Source organism: Volvox carteri (genome assembly GCF_000143455.1).
Source record: "Volvox carteri f. nagariensis unplaced genomic scaffold VOLCAscaffold_65, whole genome shotgun sequence".
NCBI classification, from domain to species: Eukaryota; Viridiplantae; Chlorophyta; class Chlorophyceae; order Chlamydomonadales; family Volvocaceae; genus Volvox; species Volvox carteri.
In genome coordinates, this window is record NW_003307608.1 from 501,214 (window position 1) to 520,429 (window position 19,216).

Sequence of the window (19,216 nt, forward strand, 5' to 3'; positions counted from 1 at the left end):
TCCTTTTCCTGAAAATTGAGATGTATTATGGAATGCGCAAGGCTATTCTAGGCGGTTGGGTAACGGTTGGAAGCTCATTTGCCAGACCGTGTGATGGATCTACATATAGACATGACGGACAGACGTACACAATGTCAGACGAGCGGAAGGACAACGGGAGGACGTGAATGTGGAAAAACATGGGCCGGATTCTCGAGGGGGTAAGATCCTTCGCTGAAATATTTATGCTGCTCGTCCAATCGCAGTACGGTGCAAAGTTCATGCCGTACAGGAACCCGCCCTAGCTCCCTGTGAATGGACATTGGCTAGCTCCTTAATAATCTTGGGCCACTAGTTTATGATGTCAGGGTTGTGGCATTTTTGGAAAGGGCTTTGGATCAGAAAGGTCGAAAGGCCTTCGGACCGTTAGGAGGGGCAGCTCTCTTAACGGGCTTTGCAGCCTGGTATAGGCAGCAGGGGCAAGTTTCCATAAGACCTTCTACTTGGCATCAGGACCTGACCATGTGCAGGAGGCAGAACAAAGCCCGCATGTGGCCTGTTGTCGTGTTGTGCATGCGATCCCGTGAAAGCCCAGCATGCCTGAAAGTTTTTATGTCTACGCTATTGGTTACGAACATATAGAATATATAAACCATATGTTTTCTACAATCTGCATGCGTTACAGCCCGTTGGCTTTGCTAGTGTTCGCGCCCATTTGAATTTGGTCTTACAGAGTTACCTGCGGACTGGCAGCACTGTGAAGCTGCGAAAGTAGATGAGGAGTAAAAACTTAGAACGATAGGCCATTCCAAAGGCGTCAGATCCACGGGCTGTTGTTTGGAAACATGGCCGCTCAGGCTGACGTTCCGGGACTGCTTAGCAGGCTTGCAGCAGTATGCTTGGCGAATTCCGGAGCCCCAGAGAATGAAATTTCACAGCGCCAAGTGTACATGCTGAAGTAAGCTTAAAGGAGAGCTGACGCATGGAAAGGACCGTGCCCAACAGCCTTCAGCCTTTGCCCACAGGATGATGGCTGGAATTTTGGGCAGCAATGCGTATGCTCGCAGTGGACTCGAGGGCGGAGGCGACGATACGGCCCTTCTCCACACCTTGCGCAAGGAGATGGAAGCCGCTGGTGCCGATAAAAGCAAGCTCGACAAGTTAAGCAGCGTCGGCGAGATCTTGGTGCTTATATTTCCTGACATCTATGGCACCATTTGCCGAGCTTCCGCGCGCACGCCAAAGCCGACTTGTGCTGTCATGTGTGTCCAGGCATGCCGCCTTCCATAGCACTTCAGCTGGTGTCAACGACCCTGAGGCAGTGGTCCTTCTCCAGCCCCCCTATGGCAATCTAAATCCATGCTTCCAATCCCCATGTTTATTATACTCCTTCAACGCAGGCTAACGGAGCTATGCAACCGACTTAGCCCAAGCGGCGGTCGGCCTGGCCTGACGCCCCGCCTTCGCACATCGCTGCTGGTGCTTTTGCGTCAGCTGCATAGAGAGGGCCGGCAGATGGGCAGTAGCGGCACAGGGGGCCGCATCGCCCCGACATTCAGCCTTACGCAGGTAAGCGAGCGGCAGGCAACTCCTTTTTTTCACGACATGATTCCTTCTCAACAGGCGGTTGGGAGTTGGAATGTCCCCTAGTAACAGGGCCGACCCAGATCGCCAGATGGACCAGGGGGCCGGGGCCGGACCAGGACCCACAGCCCATTGGACCCAAATGGAGAGACCCAAATGGAGTTATTAGCCGGGAAGAGCAGCCGAGGAAGCACAAAGGGGTTTAGGATTGACCATATCAGTGGCGCGGGGCTGGAGTGGCGTGCGATAAGGCTCACAAGTGTGGCGATCTACCGACTGTGTTTAAACTTTTCGCCACGGGCGGCAGGGAGGGAGGGAAAGGGCGGAGAGAGGGAGGAAAGGACGGAGGGAGCTATGGAGGAAGATGAACAATGTGGCAGCAAGGGCCGGCCAAGAAGTGGCTTGTTGGCACATCTGGCTTGACCCAATAGGGCTGTCCATGGGAAAGGACAGAGAGTGATATGTCACATGTGCCACCCTTACATTCGTCGTACGCCGTACATCCCCCGCCAACACAGTCGTCCCCCTTCCCCCGCTCAACCACATTCACTCAAGCCCGACGTCCCCTGCGCTTCCTCCTCGTCCTCTTCCTCTCCGCTTCGTGGCCTCCTGTCAAGTAAAACTTGCTCGCACATCCCACCCATGATGTACATCTCCCCTGCCCCGTTCCCCCCTAAAGCTTCACTCGTTCGTGTGGTTCGTCTTTTCTACCCTAAATCGCCCACTGATTTCCGTCCCGCAACCACTGCAACCTCCTCCGCAACCATTCCTCGCCTCCTCCCAGGCCGTGCAACTCGGTGGCCTACCGCCAACCTTTGCCCCGCCGCCGGCGCCTTTCGGCATGCAGCACCAACAACAGCAGGCGGCGCAGCAACAGCAGCAGCAGCGCACCGGCTTTCAACGGCCCTCCTCCGTGGCGTCGTCTTATGCTGGGTCGGCTTCCGGGGCGCCGGTGCTGCGCCCCACCAGCGTTCTGACCCCCTCGGAAATGGGTGATGACCCCATGATGCTATCCGTGGAGGGTAGCCGGGCGTCGCTCATGGTACGGTATACCGTCGCCCCGCCAGAGTACGGCACTCTGACTCGGGCCTGATTTGATTTGGGTCTGTTTTATGTGCGTTTTGATTATCCGTATGTGTCCCTATGTGTGTATGTGTATCTTGTGCATATGTTTTATACATCATTACAAATGTTCGTCAATGGACTTTTAGCACGTGGATTGGGGTAAGGGATTGTGGCGAATAGCGCATATGATGTGAAGATTCGGGGAACGGAGTTGCGCTTCTTTGGGGCAACTGAGCGACGACGGAGGTGTAAAGGAAAAGTTGTGGAACGTGATGTGTGGGAGTGCTTCGCGCCCGCATCGCATGGTGCATGGGATTAGAGGCCTTGTATAGAGGTAAGGGGTAAAGGGAAGAGAAGTTTGTGATGTGCGGTAATGGGTGGGGTTTCGCAGGGCATTTGAGGCGGTGAAGAATGAAGGGATATTTCCCTCTTTCCCCCCCCCTCCCTAGTGGGGACGGCGGTGTGCGAGGACGTGGAGTCTTTTCTGGGGTGAGGGGACCTGGACCCCGTTCCTGGTCCCAAGTCTCCGAAACCCATCCGAGCAGTCTCCGAAACCAATCCAAGCCAGTAAGCAAGGAACGGCATGGCGATTTGAAACCAATGTCTAAAAGGTTGCGTCTATGGCTTGTCCCTTTCCCCTTATCCCTTCTCCCTTATCCCTCCTATCCTTTCCTATCCGCCTGTCCTGCTGTTCCCTGCTCCCGTATTCAGGGCGCACAAGGCGTAGGTGGCGGCGCCGGCGGTGAGGGCGAGTACCTGACCCGCAGCTCCTCCTTCGCCGCCATGCCGGGTGCTGGCCCCTCGGGGGATCCGTTCATGACCGGCGCCGGAGCCAACATGTCGGCGACCACGGAGCCCTCCCTGGTTCGCGACGTGCTGTACGCCGCCCAGGGCGTCCGCGGCCGCGTGGTGGGCTGGGTGCCCGGGCTACCTGGCGCGCCTCGGGACCTGACCTCCGGCTTCCGTCCCGATGGGGCCACTGCAGCGGGCCTGGGGCCGGGTACGGCCATGCTGCTGGAGAGGTTGACGGAGCTTGGCTGGCTCTTCAGGTGCGTGTGTGCGTGTTGGGGGAGGGAGGGGGGAGGGAAGGGGGAGGTAAAGGTGGAGTGAGGGAGGGGAAGGGAGGGAAGTGGAGGGAGGGGAAGGGAGGAATGATATGGAAGAACCAGGAAAGGGGTCACGAGGTGCCGATGTAGGTAAGGAAAAGGGGGGAAAGAGGGGATTTGGTTTGGGAGGGGGAGGGGCTTGGGAGCTGCGAAAGGAGGAGGTGGTTTAAGGGGCTGCGGTTTGTTTCTGTGGGATGAGATGGTGTGATTCAGAGAGGGGAAAGGGCCGCCCCGTTCTTTCCTTCTCCTTATTATATATCCCTCTCCCTCTCCGTCTTGTTAATATATAACTTACGACGTTCTTCCTCTCGACCGCGCAGACGCGTCCGAGAGCACATATCCGCCTGCTCTGGCTATGGCCAGGCTAGCGTACGGCAGGCGCTGGGGGCGGCGCTTGCGGCCGAGGTGGGCGACTACTACCGGCTGCTGGCGCTGCTGGAGGCGCAAGCAAGGGTGCCGCTGCCCACTCCAGGTAGGGTGTAGGATTGGGGGGCTTCTGTATAAGGCCTCCGGGACTCGGTGGGTGAGCGGTGTTTTGATGTGGGTGGTGTTTTGATGATCTGAGCCGTCTCCCTCGTTCCACCCGGGCGCCATCTACCCCCCCCCCCGACCGTCCACATTTCCCAAGGCTGCGTTGTTAGAAAAAAATTCATGGGGATGATTTCGTAAAATCCAACCGGTTCTGGATTTCATTTCCGTGGTTTTCAATTTAATGTAGGCGACGTCCCGGGGGCTGCCGCTAGCGGCGGCTGCGGCGGTGCAGCCGGCGGCGGTCAGTACCTGACGCTCCGTCGGCTGGTGTGTTGGCTGTCAGAGCCGTTACGCCGCATGCGGCTGCTGGCGGCGGTGGGCGACGCGGCTGAAGGGCTGGAGGGCGGCGCTCTGGCGGGGGCGGTGTACGAGTTCTCGCGGCACGGGGATCCGTTTGTGGCGGCCAACGCGGCCAAGCTGCTGCAGCAGGTGGGGTCTTGGCGGGAAGGAGGAGGGGTGGAGGAAAGACGACGAACCACGCGAACGAGTGAAGCTGCTGCCAAGGAAAGAGTGTACAAGAAGCAGAATTGGGTTGGGGGAGGGGTAATAGTGGGAGATGCCCGAAGTCCGGGTCTTTTTTCTGGGGACGAGACGAGCGCGTAGGTGGTGTTGGGAAGAGAAGCGTTCAAGGATTGGTTTCGGAGCTCAGTTTGTGGGTACCGCTGCGGGCAACGGCCGGCAAATCTTTCCCGGCTTCACGGACTCAAGAAATGCGCTATCAAGAAAATCACTAAATCACCACAAGCTGCCAAATCGCGCGTCTATCCATCCGATCACCCTTCCGACAGGTCTGCGTGCCGCTGTACGGCATCATCCGTCGCTGGGTGTTGGAAGGCCAGCTCGACGATCCGTACAACGAATTCTTTGTCGTACAGCACGCTGCCGCGGCAGCGGTATCAGCTGCGCTCGCGGCCGCCAACACTGCCGCCGCCGCCGCCGCCACCGGCGTCGGCGGCGTCCCGGGGTCCGCGGCAGCGTCCGTACCCCTCGGTACGGCCGCTGTGCCTCCCCACCTGGACCTTTGGCGTCAGAGCTACGGGCTTGATGAGTCACGGCTTCCGCCCTTCATCGGTCCCTCCCTGGCGCAACGGATCTTACGTGCCGGCAAGGCCATTCATTACCTGAACCTTGCTTGCGGTGACGGCGGCTGGGTGCAGCAGCGCGCTGAGGCGTGGGCGCGGGAGCCGCCGGCGGCGACGGCAGCCGCGGCGCCCGGCGGTACCGGGGAGGTGAGGCCGAGCGGGGGAGGGGACAGCGAGGCAGGAAGGCGGGGAGAGTGATGTTGGCAGAGCTAAGGGGAAGGGCAGAACAGGGCGGGGGAGCAGCAGGGAGATCACCCGGGTGGATGGGGGTGGGGTGTACAGAAAAGAGCACTGCAGACCTCCCGCCCTCCTTTGCACCCAACTACAAAAGAGCAATGAAAAACTCTGCACCCTTCTTCTTTTTTATCCATAAACGGCGTACCCGCATCCTCTTCGACGGCTTCTCCTTCTCTCTCTCTCTCTCTCTCTCTCTTTCCTCATACCCCATGTCCTTTCCTCTTCCGTTCACCAGGCCCGCGCAACCCATCCTCTACAGCCTAGCCTTCCTAGCTTTCCTCTCCTCCCCAAGCTGATATTCATTTGCTTTCCCTCCTTAATCTTCCTTGCAGAACGGACTTACTCGCTAACTTGGTCGGTCGGTCACTCGTTTCGCTGACCGCTGTGTGACCCACCCCGCCCCTACCTACGTGCCTCTCTCTTCGCAGCTGGCAGGCCTGGAGGGGCTTGTGTCCGCTGCCGTACGCTCCGTGGACGAGCGGCTGATGACCGTCATTTGGCGCCACCACCGGCTGCGGGCCCACTTCGCTGCCATCCGGCGCTTCCTGCTGCTTGGTCAGGGCGACTGGGTCACCGCCTTCATGGACATGGTAGGATGGGAATGGCATAGGGTTGGCTGGGAAGGGAAAGGGTAGAGTGGGTGGCTGCATGCCACCATAAAGCATATGGAGTGATGGGGGTGGGTGGGGGGTAGGTAAATGGCGGCGGTGGGTGGATAGGCTTCAACATGTTCATGGAAGGCGCTCATGATTAAAAACATGGTGGGGTGAGGGCCCGTTAGTTTGCTTCACTCGCTCTCCAACTTGCGTATACGAGTACACCCTCCTTCGCACGGCATGTACACCAAATATTATTGTTGTTGTTATTATTATGCTTATTTATATTATTATTATTATTATTATTATTATTGATGTTACTGTCATCAACGATCTACTCTCTCCGTCTTTATTGCGTATAATTCATATGATTCCACACGCTCTACTTTCCCCCGCTGCCCGTCTAAGATTCTAACCCCCACCCTAACCCCCTCTTGCTTATGATTTTACCTCATCCGCGCTCGCTCCTCATGCACGCCACCAGGCTCAGCGCGAGCTGGACAAGCCCGCCTCTGACGTTAGCGAGGTACAGCTGAATAGCTGCCTTCGCCAAGCCCTCATCGCCACCAACGTTCCGGGCGGGGCAGCGGCCGGAGGGGGAGGTGGAGGCGGGGCCGGGCTGGCGACGGTGAATCGCGGACTGGCCTCCGCCGCGGCGGCGGGCCTTATGGCGATGGGACTTGGTGGTGGTGGTGGTGGCGGTTTCGGAGCGGTCGAAGGACCCGGAGGTCCCAGTGGTCCGGGTGGCGGTGGTGGAGAGTATGGGGAGGCGGATGACGACGCAGCGGCGATGGGGATGTTGGTGGAGCGGTTGAGGGTGCGGAAGGAGAAGGCTGCGGGAGGTAAGAGAGATAGGGAGAGGAGGGCGGGGGGTGTCGCCGGTATGGCGGTGGTGTGGTGGGTTTTTGCTTGCGAGTCCGTGCTGCCCACTCTTGTCTCTTGTGCCTTGTTCCCCACCAGAATAAAAGAGATTTAGGTTTCCAGGGCTGTCCGGGGGCGGTCTCCTCCACTCTCGTCTCCATATCGCGTGTGTTTTTGCGTTTCGGTGTCGTACATGGCTGGTGTCGTCCAACTCGTCAACACTCAGGTTTTTTTTAATCCCAATACAGGCTTAACAAAATTTCTTTTATTTTGTGAAAAAACAACGTTTTTTTATTGAAAAAAGTCATATAAATTTACATAGTTATATGTATATTAATTAATGCAGACCGCAAGATGTAGAAACAGGTCAACGAAACGATGGAGATGATGTTTAGCAGCATACGTGGCATTACTTGACCCAGAGTTACGTTACGTCGTCCGTCCAATCTCTCCTCTTTGTTCCACGTTTCCCCCTTCTTACCATTCCCCCGCCCCCCCCCCCCGCTTCGTGGTTCGTCTTTCCCTCGCTTCCCGGCCGGATTGTGCGACCTCGCAGCGGGGGAGACCGGCTGGGACGTGTTTGGTCTGACTTACAACCCCGCGGCGGGGCTGCCGTCCGGCGCTGCCTTCACCGGCGGCGCCGCCATCGCCGTCACCGCCGTCGCAATGCCCATCGCCGCCAACTCGGGTCCCCTCTCCGCGCTTTTTACCCGTACGGCAATGTTGTCGTACGAGCAGTTAGCTCGGTTACTGTGGCGGCTGAAACGGGCGGAGCATGCGTTGTCTTCCACTTGGGGAGCGGCGGCGTGTGGCTTGCAGCGAATGGTGGACAAAATGGGTGCAGGTGGGCATTATCTGTGGTGGCGGTGGTGGTGGTGGTGGTGGCGGAAGGGTACCCTGCCGTTACATGACGACTCTGTACCAACTTTCTGGTGCCATTTACACGATTCATCGTGCATTGTTGTGCGTTTTGTTCTTCCGGGAATCGGATTAGGGTTTTTTCCGCTAGTGAAAGGGTGTGTAGAAGAAGGGCGTCAGTTACCTCCTCCCCATCTCTACCCCTTTCACGGTGTGTATAAGGGGGTGGAGATGGGGGCGAGGCAACGGACGCCCTTCTTCTACACACGCGCCCTTCTCCTACGCACGCTTCTCACGCGCATGCTCCCCTCCCTTTACACGCCGTCGTACACTCGCACGCACACACACAGACAGACAGACAGACACGCACACACATGCATTGCGTACATGCGTGCGTGCATCTTCTTTGATACTTGATACGTTTTTTTCATTATGCGTGCGTTGGACGTACGTGTTTTGCCTTCCCCTCCTCCACCCCCCTCCAGACGGCTTTATGGTTCAGCCCGTCCTCGCCATGTTGCTGCGGCTGCGATCGGACATGAGCCATTTCGCCACCAACCTGCAGTACTACATTCAATTTGAGGTCATGGAGGCATCTTGGCAGGTGGGGGGAGCGGATTGCTAGGGCTGGATGGGGGGTCTTCCTGAGGAACGCTCTTAGACCTTTTCAGGGTTTTAGAGTTTTATCTTGTCTGGCCATGCTGGATTCGTGCCGGTTGAGGCTGATTGGGTTTTGCTTCGGTGTTCAGTGTTTTTATTTATAATATAAGCGCCTGAGGCCATTTAAATGAATATCGCATTCTCTTGATCCCCCGACCATCCGCTGCTCTCCGCCCCGAACCACAACTAGCAATACCAGTAGCGCCGTCTCTGGATGTGCGCGCGTATGTATGTGTGTGTATGTGTATGTGTATGTGTGTGTGTCGAAATGTGTGTGTGTGTGCATGTGCGTCTAAAGTGACCGCCTCTCTCTTTCCCTCCGCTTTTTCTCCTCTTCTCATTCATCTTTTCCATTCCCCTCCCCCACAACTACTACTACTACTACTAGTCAGTTCTGCTACCGTCCTGTACATCTGCCGAAGCACTCTTTCCTTGGCGGCAGCTTCACTCGCTCGTGGTTCGCCTTTCCCGCGTCTCTCCCCGTTCGTCCCCTCTTTGGTGTGTTTTCATTCCCCCGTCGTCGTCACGGACGCCTTTCGGTCAGTTCTGCGTCTGGTACACTCTTGCCCTGGCAGCAGCTTCACTCGTTCGTGGTTCGTCTTTCCCCCACTACCCTCAGGATTTCTACTCCCGCGCCGCCGCCTGCACCGACCTGGACTCCCTCATCGCGGCACACGAGGTCCACCTGGCTACTCTGCTGCGTAAGGCCTTTCTGTCCAACGACGGGCCGGTCCAGGGGGGCCCGGCAGGAGCAGGCAGCATGGAGGGCAGCGCCGCGGCGGGAGGGGCGGCTGCGGCTGTGGAGGGAGCCCCCGGCCAGGCGGCGCCCGGCGGTGGCACAGCCGGAGGGGCTCCTGGTCCCAGCATGGCTTTGTTGCGTAGAGCGTTGCAGGTGCGAGCTCTGTGCGTTTGATTGTTCTCAGCAGTGCCGCGGCGGCGGGAAGTGGCAAGGGTGGCGCACGAATAGCTTGACTTAAATGGCTGTGTGCACGGGAAGGGGAGGTAGTGGTGGCGGGGAAGGAGGTGCGACCAGGGTTGGACAGGACCTTCCTGAAATGGTCGGGTTGCCGGTTTTCCCCTTCCCATGCCCGTCGGGCCCACCCGATAGCGTTTTTGCATATCTTTCAATTTCTGTCGGGTGCCCCGACAGCCCATCCCAAAACCTGTCGGGTGACGCAAGAACGAAATTTCGCTGTGTGCCGCTTGAAATTACATTTATTCGTATTTTATATGCGCAGTTTCCAGTTCTCAGTTTGCAGTTCACAGTTCTGATATGCACGAACAAACACACACACACACAGCAACACATGCACGCCTGCACGTCTGCCTGTGAGCATCAAGCTGTTTTGGTAAAGCCCACAGACTTACAGGACGAGGCAGCAAACGTTCGAAAGGGTAATGTAAAGCTGCATATGGTCTTTGTATTAATTGTCAATAAGGTCGAGATAAGGTAGTGTGCCCTTCGCTTATGTATCCAAGCATGGATCCCTGTACAGCAGAGTCAAAGGATAAAGAAGAAGAGGCAACGAAGTGAACGAATGCTACCACTACATTACATATTTTCCATCCAGTTATATTTTTATGAATGCCATTATGTATCGCTGTAGCTGTCCGTCGCCGAAGGGCCCACCGACGACCCACGGCACCCGATCGGGCGGTCCTAGCACCCCTAACCCTGTCGGGTCCCCCGACGGGAGCCCTCCGGGCCCCGGCGGGGGCTCCCGATGGCCGTTTGGCATTTTCCCCCTTTTTCGTCGGGTCCGCCCGAAAGCATTTTTCAAAGCCTGTCGGGATTTTCAGCACAAGTGCCATTCCTGTCGGGACCCGATCGGACTGTCGCACCCTGGGTGCGACTGTGGGGTTGGGGTTGGAGTTGGAGTTGGGTAAGAAGTGGGAGAGGCTTGGGGGGCCCGCCGGTGTGATGCAGTTTCAGGGGAGCGACGCGATGGCGATAGTGGGGAGTGGGTAGCGGGGAGTGGGTAGAAATGTGCGTTTGGATTCGAGTTTGGTTTGGGCGGGCTGATGGACGTGGTGGACGTGGACTCCCTTATCCTTTGCGTGTTCCTCCAGCATCGGCGCCTCCGCTTCCGCCTTTCCTCCTCGCTCCTGCGGTTTGCATCATTGCAGTGATTAGGACTCGGGCAGTCGGTATCTGCGCCATTCATGACTTCCTACATCCCGCGCCCTCCAACCAAAAAATATATGTCACATGTGGTAAATAATGTTCCCTGGAGAGCCGTTGCGTGTCGCCATGGCGGCTTCTTCGCGCTCCTTCAGCAGTTGGTTTGGCAACTTGCTTGCGCAGTCAGCCGCCAGTACTGGATTTTACCTTCTTGACTTGGCATCATATAATTCCCCTCCACTCTGTGCCTCTCCACCCCACTCTCTCCACCCCGCCCTCCCGCCAGGACGCCCTCTCCAACATGGTCTCCCTTCGAGCTGTGGCAGCCCGCCTAGAGGAGCTCGTGGCGGGCGGCGCCCGACTGCTAGCAGCCAGGGCCACACAGGCCAAGGCCCGAATGGCGCGTGGCGACTGGGGCAACAACGCCTCCACCTCTTCCGCCGCTGCTGCTGCTGCTGCCGGTGGAAAGTCCGTCAAGGGGCTGCCGGGGCTGGGCGGTGCAGATCCGCCCATTGCGCCCTCTTCGCTGGCGGACGTACGGCAGACGTTGGTGGAGCTCGGTGCTCAACACACGCGGGCTGTGGCGGAGTTCACGGAGAACCTGCCCGAGGAGGTGAGAGTTCAGGGGCCGGATGGGGGCGAAACCCCCCCGGCTCTTACACCCCGCCCATCTTCTTCACTCGTTCGTGGTTCGTCTTTCCCCAACCATCTTTGGACGCCAGCAGTTGACTTCTGATTTCCTTGCATGACTTGATTCGCAACGCTCTTCTTCCGGCCTCTCCCCCCCCCCACACACACGCACACACGCACGCACACACGCACTGGGCAGCGGGGGTGTCGTTGTAAGATCTTATGGCGTTCCTTGGGCCCTGGGTGGCTGTCGCGACTCGCTCTCACCTACCAACACGTGGTTCTGCTAGGGAACCCGGGTTGACGGAGCGTTGCTCCGGTAGGCGAGCCGGGAGACGCAGCCGAATTGGGGTTTTATAGCTGCGGGCGATTGGCCTGGTGGTGAAGCTCGTAAGGTAAGAACGACAGAATGGGGGTTTAAGCCTGTAAGCGGGGCGCTTTGCTCCCCCAGAGTCGTGATCCAGTGATCTCCGCCCCCTGACGTTCGTTTCCCTACACCGATATGGAGTGATGGCAGGACGCTCAAGGTGCGCTCGCAACGCCCTGCATTACCCCGGTCCTATTACCCCGGGCCCTAATACCCCGGGCCAGCAAGTCCATAACGCCATGAACCCCCGGATTTGCCTTGACCTCTTATCCACAGGCTCAGGATGATGTTCGGTTCCTACTCGCCCGTTTGGACTTCAGTGCCAAGGGGGTGCAGACGAGCGGGAGTCTGGTGGCAGGACTGGCGCTGTGATATACATGTATATGACTCGTATGTAAGAGTGGCGGAGGGGGGAGGGGGGCAGAAAAGGGTTCCTGGAGGCTTGGGAGGATGTGGAGGGAGGGAGGGTGAGGCGAGGGGCCCCCTGGTGCGGAGGCTTTGGAAGCGCGATACGTGGGGAAAAAGGGAGACGGGGGAGAGGAGGGGGCTTTTGATTATAGCGTTGTCCTCGTTGGGTGTCGGGGTGGCGACGGTTGCGGCTGTAGCGGTGGCTGCAGCAGACGGTTTTCCCCCTCGGGGAAGAGTGATAGTAGGGGTTCAGGGAGACGAGTATTGAGGGCGGGGATGTGGACTGCGGCCTGGTCTGAACTGTGATGCGGTCCTACCACCTCTACTACCTCTACTACCGGCCATTACTGCAGACCCAGGAACGAACAAGGACGAAGAGGGACGGACTAGAGCTGGATGGATGGATGTTACAAGCTTCAGCGAGCTCGTTCGGCTCAAACGAACCCGGAGGCGAGACAGGACTAGAGCTGCACGAAACACGAGAGCGGCAAGAGCGGCGTTCGTGAACGGAGCCCTACTGATTGGAATATGGGCTACTTCGGGCAATGCCCCCTTAATATGGTTTTTACTTTTGACAAATTGGGAGGGGAAGGGATTGTTGCTCTCCGTTGCGCGGTGGCAGGGATTGTAAAAAGACACCGTCGCCGCGTGTGTTAGTGCACGCGGCTGCGTCCCGTCCCGGCATTCCAGGTCCATTTTGGCAGTCCGTACGTGTGTACGAGGGTGTTCGTCACGATGGTCGCATTAGTTCAATGGAGACGCAAACTTGAGAGGGGGGTGGTCAATGCCCTTCTTGAGGCTTGATAAATTTAGCTGTGAGGAGCCATTATACTTGTCATCGCGGCGTCAACAATCGGTAAGTAGATTTTGGATAACACGACGCCTAATTACAGCGCGATGATATGGTGCACACCTCGCTCCTGGCGGTGCTGCACTTGCCAGGTTCGAATGTTATCGCGCTTGCTACCATGTCCGCAGCTCAGGAAAGCATTTACTCAGGCGTACACTTGCTGGCTCAACTCGACTTCATGAAGAAACATGAAATGTGGACGACGGCAACCCCCTGTTGAGCGAGTTTGACCGGAGCATCAGGCGCCATCAGCCTTGACTAGCAGTTTTTTGACGGGAATAAACTACGTTTATTAATTCCCTTAGCTTTGGTAGTTGTGTGTACTGGACCTAGGCCTTCGCAGGCGGGAGGCTGCAGGGTTCTGTTGCATGGGAAAAGGCAGGAGCAGAGATTTTGGTGGCGAGATAGAACGGAACTGATGAACTGATGTTGTTTTCATAAGTTTTGAATTTTGCACACCGGCTATGATTAAGTACATTTTGTCACATATCTGGATGAAAAAGAAACAGGGGGACAGTGGAATGGATAGAGCGATAGATGTCACACGGTACGCGCGTGGGAAAGAACTATGGAAGCGAAATCCCAGAAGCGGTGAGGATATTTCACGCATCGAAAACACCACGGCAATTAGGATGTAGCTGGTTAAAACGGTAGTGATTGGCCGCTACTTGGTTAGCCCGTTGCGTGTGCGTGCCGTTCCGCAACGTGCCAACATTCGGTGATGTTTCCGCAATGTTATTGTTTTATCTCATGCGCATATTTCGCAGCGATATAGCGAACATAGGCGCAGCTGCGTTCCCCTAATTCTCCGTTCCGATACCTGCTCGCTTTTGAGCATCTCAAGACAGAAATATGTTCAGCTTACCGCTTTTCCTTTGTTTAGTAGCACTAATTGCTTTTGTTCACTGCTTTGCACTTACCCGGGCACAACCTGCGGAATGTCTGGCTCCCCAACGGCGGCTCATTGAAGAGTACAAAGCTTTCCACAACGCCAACAAATTCTCCCCAGATGCCCAGTATTTAGTCCACGCCTGCTGGGGTGGTTCTTGTTCGGGAACAGGTGCGCGAGCGCTGGGCTTGGATCGTTTGCCGACAAACTTTAGTAATGCCGAACTAACCTTGTTAAACCCGGGCATCACATCTTTATGTTTTGCGTTTTCAGCAAACTCAGCAAATTCAAATCATTAATCGCCTTCATAGTTATGTCGACGCTGCAAGTTGCTTCGCAACCAAGTTTTGCCGGTTATCCTTTGCTTCTTGCCCTTCCGTGCTTGCTTGTACTTTATCCAGGTGACCGTATCCGGGGTGCCTTGTGGCTTTTGCGAGTCGCGATCGCGCACAAGAAAATCCTGCTGGTAGACTGGACGAAGCCGGCACCGCTGACGGATTTTTTAGTGCCCAACGAAATCGACTGGTCATTCTCGGGCCTTGATCCAGCGCTCTTCCGCATCGCGAACACATTAGGTAAGCAGACACAATCCCATTCCCATTATTTTTTTCCCGGCCCTTCACCGTAAAACCTCTGGACGCATGCCTCCAACGTCTCCCTGCGGTTTATAAAACATGTCGGAACTGCGACGAGAAACCAAGCCCAATTCATTTCGGCGCGCAGCAGCTTGCGCGCACCACAGCGCAAACGCCATATCAGCGTAAACAACACAAATCCGTTGACGTCATGAAACTCGAATTGCAGACATGCGGGACCACCGGGCGGAGTTTTGTTGCGCCCCGAACACCCGCAACTTGATTTCACGCTGTTGGTTGCATTTACAGTTGCGCGTTATTAGGCTCCGTGTGCGTGTGCGTGTGCATGTGTGTATCCTTGGAGGGACAGATCCCGGCCCTTTCGGGGCGCCATCAAGGAAAGGAAAGATGCACGGGACAATGGGACGCATAGACGTACGTACAGACATACGGCAGTAGAGCACCGATGGATGCCAGTAGTATGGGTGCAAGACAGCTGGCTACCGCCACCCGAGCAAGCAGCAGCTGAAACCGGAATCGCCTGGCCCCGTCAGCCCCCAGCGCTACTACGTGATAGTCAACATACGGCGGGAATCCGTCCGTCGTGTTACAAACATGAACACTCGACGGGGGTTAACATACGATGTGTAGCGTGCGTTACATGACACAGTCACCGTGACGTCGTCACCCTCCAGGGCCCTATGCATTTCCTGCGTGTGCAGAAACCTGCATTTACTCACCCATGTTCGTCCGTCTGTCTGTCGGCCCGCCTTCACCCATTGCATCCCGAACAGCAAGGCCCTTGCTAACGCAACCATGTCCTCCCTTGGCATCTGTTTGTACGAGGTAAAGTCGTCACAATGGACAATTGGACGCCCCCAAGAACGACTCGTGGCTTATACATTAATTCTAGCTGCTTGTATGCATGCTTGGTTAAACAAACCGGTACTGCTGGTGCGCTTGCGTGCGTGCATACTCCTGATCTGCAGATATGGATGACTTCAACGATGCGGTGTACCGGCAAGTGCCGGCTGCGCTTGAGAGATTTCGGGCAACGAAGGTACGCCGGAGTCGTCAGGTAGTTGATTGTGTGTGAAGTAGGGGGTGGTTCCAGTTTCAACGATGGCCATTACAGCCTGGCGATGTCCTGGGGCACTACCCTCATTCTCCTCACCCATGCCGACTCCTGCGAAGTCATGTCAGTAACTTTTCCGGGTTTAAAGTTCAAATCCCACCACCAGCAATATCCAGTGGAATCTACCGCAGATTCCATCAACGGCAACGTCAACTCCACTCCTCTCCCGGTCGGCTGGCAGGTCCGCTCAAAGTTAGTTACTTAGTTAATCACCGCGCATTTGTTCATTTGGTCGGCGTCGGCGTGTCGAACCTCGTTGAGGAGGAGCGCGATTTGCAGATGTGGTCGTGCAGGATGATAGTTGGAGGAAGACGATGATGATTAGGAAAACTCCCAACCGCTCCACATCGCTTTATATATCGCGCGCACAGTGTTTTGTGCGTGGGATGGCTGAATGCATGATTTGTTTGGGACGGAAGAGTAATACGGAAGATATCCGCTTTGGCTTTGGCCTCTCCGGCCCATCCACCAAACCCTGGTGCCTACCCGCCTTACCTTGCACACGCTGCAAAACGTCCCCGGCTCATGTTTTTGGCGTTTGCTGTGTTTACTCTCCCCACAGGTGTATGCCACTAGCAGTAATGAACAGTTTGAGGTGAATGGAATGGTAAGTGCGCTTGGTACGGATGAGTATGACGGCAAGCATAGTTGACGCGTGAACGGTGGTTAGCGGTTGGTTAATACTTAGGGTAACCATGGGGAAGTGCAAGAAGACTTAGTGGGAACCCACCGCAAAGCCCAATCTAAAAGCTATCCCCAGCTATTGCGCGCACAATCCATTTGTCCTCCCCCCCAATGAGCTGGTGAGACGTTTGAATTTATGTGTTTACTGCAAGAGCGGTACGTACGTACAACAAGGTACGACAAATCGGAACGTGGATGGAATTAGGCATTGAATGCAAAAACATAGATTTAAAGCGACCTGACGGCATGTAGGCCTTGAAAATCTTTTCCTCTTGTTGCCGTACATGCCCATCTGGCCTCAAACAGCTTTGGAGGGTAACCCAACTCAAGGTGTAACATACGTACATACAGACATACATATATGCATATGCACTTGGCCGCAAACACCGAATGTCACGCACCCTTCTTAGGTGGGGATTACGCCTGTACTCGAGTTCTTTGCGGATGGCGCCTGCTATTTCAATTTCCTGTTTAAGCCACATCCGGCGATTGTGGCGCGGGGCGATGCGCACCTGCAACAGCTCTATGGGTCCGCATCCGTTGACTACGTTGCTTGGCACTGGTGAGGTGCTGGTGGTGAGGGCGCCCGCGGTCCCGTGAGGTTGCGGTTGCAGTTGCGGTTGAACGGTTGCTGAACGGTTACCATTCAACGGTTGCGTTTACATCCCTGGGCCACTGGATGGATTACAGTGCCACACTTGAACAAGTTATTTTGGGTTTAGCTCGTCGATGATGGCAACAACGTACTACACTTTTCAGGTGGTTACTACCTACCTACCTACCTACCTACCTACCTGCCTACCTACCTACCTACCTACCTGCCTACCTACCTACCTACCGCCACCTACCTACCTGCCGCCTACCTACCTACCTACCTACCTGCCACCTAACCTACCTACCTACCTACCTACCTGCCACCTACCTACCTACCTACCAACCACCTACCTGCAACACCGCCCGTCGAACCACTAGGTAGTTGTCCGACGAGCGGCGCGGGCACCCTTGGCGTTGTTGCTTGGTATATATAACATAATATATAGTGATTTAATCCGTTGAATACAGACAACGACGGCACGCAATAATGTGCTGAGCGATGTGGACAAATGTGTGAAATAGGGGGGTGTATCTTCGCCCGTGGCAGCTACCTTGCGAAACCCTGCCATCCCCAGTATTTCGGGGCACCCTCATCCAGTCACCCTAGTCAACTTCTCAGTGGATCGCTCAGGTTCCGCACCACCAGCATCCAACGGAATCTGCCGGGTCAACAGCGGCCCAACTCCAATCCTGGTTGGCTCACGGGTTAACTTTATCCCAGGTCACCACTGTCCATTAACTAGGGGCGCAACGCCTTCCACCATCGGAAGGACTTTAGCTTCTAATGGGTATCGATCCCAGGATCTCCCGGGGGCAATGGTCGCGCCTTACCAGTACTGCCAAACCCTAGACAAATGTATGCAGTTTGCCTTATCCTTCTTTCCTCGCTTCTAGTACGGGCACTATCTAACGATAATAGCTTCCAGTTGGACAACCAGACGATAATGTATAACGTAAAGGTGGCGTAAGGTGAATGCTCGTGAAGTTCGTTGAGTTGAAGTGGATCCGTTAGCAGTGTGGTAGGACGACCTACCAACCAACTTAACGACCCACCAACCAACCTAATAACGACCCACTGATTTTCACTTCGCACATACATACGTACGTACATGTGGCCCATACGACCCGCCTTTCCATCCACGCATCTACCCACCGCTACTGATGGCCCAACGGCAGGCGGCACTTTGATGCAGACGAACGTTCCGAAAGTCCAGTCATGGTTTCGGAGCTTACCCGGGTGCTGAATGCCGCCGCGCGTCTTGGCAGTGATCTAGGTTTGGACTTGGATCAGCGTCCTGTGTTGCTCATCACGGACTTCAACAGTAAGTAGCGATGACAATAAAACCCTAAAACCCTAAAACCCTATATATTCGCGTTCTAGGAGCCCAGCTCATCAAGTTGCATGCCTCCTCCAGGTAGTTGCTCCAGGATGGATAGCTCAATCGCGAGGGGCTGCTAGGGGGGTCACGGGATGATGATGAGCGTGTGGGGCCGACGGGACGCTAGGTGGGCGGGGTGGAATAGTAAGGGGGGAAGGGAACCCAGAATGTCGGGTTGTGTAGCTTCGAACATTAATGGGCGCGGCGATGGCGAGGGGTGTGGGCCTTGGAGTGCGGGGCCTTGATGCTGCTGTACATTCAAAAAATCAGGTGTCATGCCACCCAAACACACACACACACACACACACACGCACACACTCTGTAGTTGTGCGGTATGGCACAGAGATCGTCTATATAAATGCGCGTTAATAAGGCGCTCTGCCAGCATTTAAAGAGTTGTTTTTTCAGCGGCCAGCTGCAACAGATGGACGACGCAATTGATGACCTGTTTACGTTGTATCCGTTCGCCGCTTTATATATGTGTCATGAGCCACGTGGCCCCAAACCCCGTGGTGCATTTTTGTTCGCGTGGATCATATCTAACCCCGCATTCATGTGTGGAACCCCCCCCATCCACAGTCTTTCGTCAGATGGTCGCGAATCGGGAGCTCCGCCGCCTCATCACGCCCAACATTGTCGCGCGGCACATCGACCTGGGCCAGCATGCCCACGATGAGTTGGTGGACATCTTTGTGGACCTGTACCTGCTGTCACGTGCGCGCTGCCTGCTGACCAGTCGCTCAGGGTTCAGCAATATGGCCGTTTGGATGGGCGGGGCCAGATTACTGACATGCCATCAGGATACCTTCATAAGCACCTTCAATAATGTATGAGTATAGACCATATAGCTAGGCAGATAGCTAGACAGATAGCTCGATGGATCAATTTGAGTTTCGTGCAGTATTAGATGGCTGGCTGCTGAGGGCTGTAAGGGGCCGTCCGTAATGATGTGCATGTCTGTGCTGAGAAGTTCGCGTGTTCACCACAACGCATATCCATCCCGGACACCTGGAACTGAATTATA

General features: G+C 55.8%; 2 protein-coding genes across 2 annotated transcripts; both read left to right on the forward strand.

Moving 5' to 3' along the window:
- Positions 1–824: 824 nt before the first annotated feature.
- On the forward strand, positions 825–12,050 carry gcp3 (gamma tubulin interacting protein; the record flags this gene model as incomplete). Its single annotated transcript, XM_002956760.1, has 17 exons — positions 825–937; positions 1,005–1,241; positions 1,380–1,548; positions 2,348–2,605; positions 3,340–3,677; positions 4,055–4,206; positions 4,498–4,694; positions 5,054–5,494; positions 6,013–6,174; positions 6,665–7,022; positions 7,598–7,885; positions 8,385–8,503; positions 9,179–9,451; positions 9,861–9,998; positions 10,968–11,294; positions 11,635–11,706; positions 11,955–12,050. 17 exons carry the CDS (start codon positions 825–827, stop codon positions 12,048–12,050), a joined length of 3,738 nt encoding a protein of 1,245 aa, XP_002956806.1.
- A 1,738-nt stretch (positions 12,051–13,788) lies between these two features.
- On the forward strand, positions 13,789–18,981 carry VOLCADRAFT_97868 (uncharacterized protein; the record flags this gene model as incomplete). Its single annotated transcript, XM_002956761.1, has 7 exons — positions 13,789–13,996; positions 14,227–14,400; positions 15,390–15,460; positions 16,098–16,142; positions 16,630–16,781; positions 17,990–18,135; positions 18,929–18,981. The coding sequence occupies 7 exons, from the start codon at positions 13,789–13,791 to the stop codon at positions 18,979–18,981; spliced, it is 849 nt and encodes a 282-aa protein (XP_002956807.1).
- Positions 18,982–19,216: the final 235 nt, after the last annotated feature.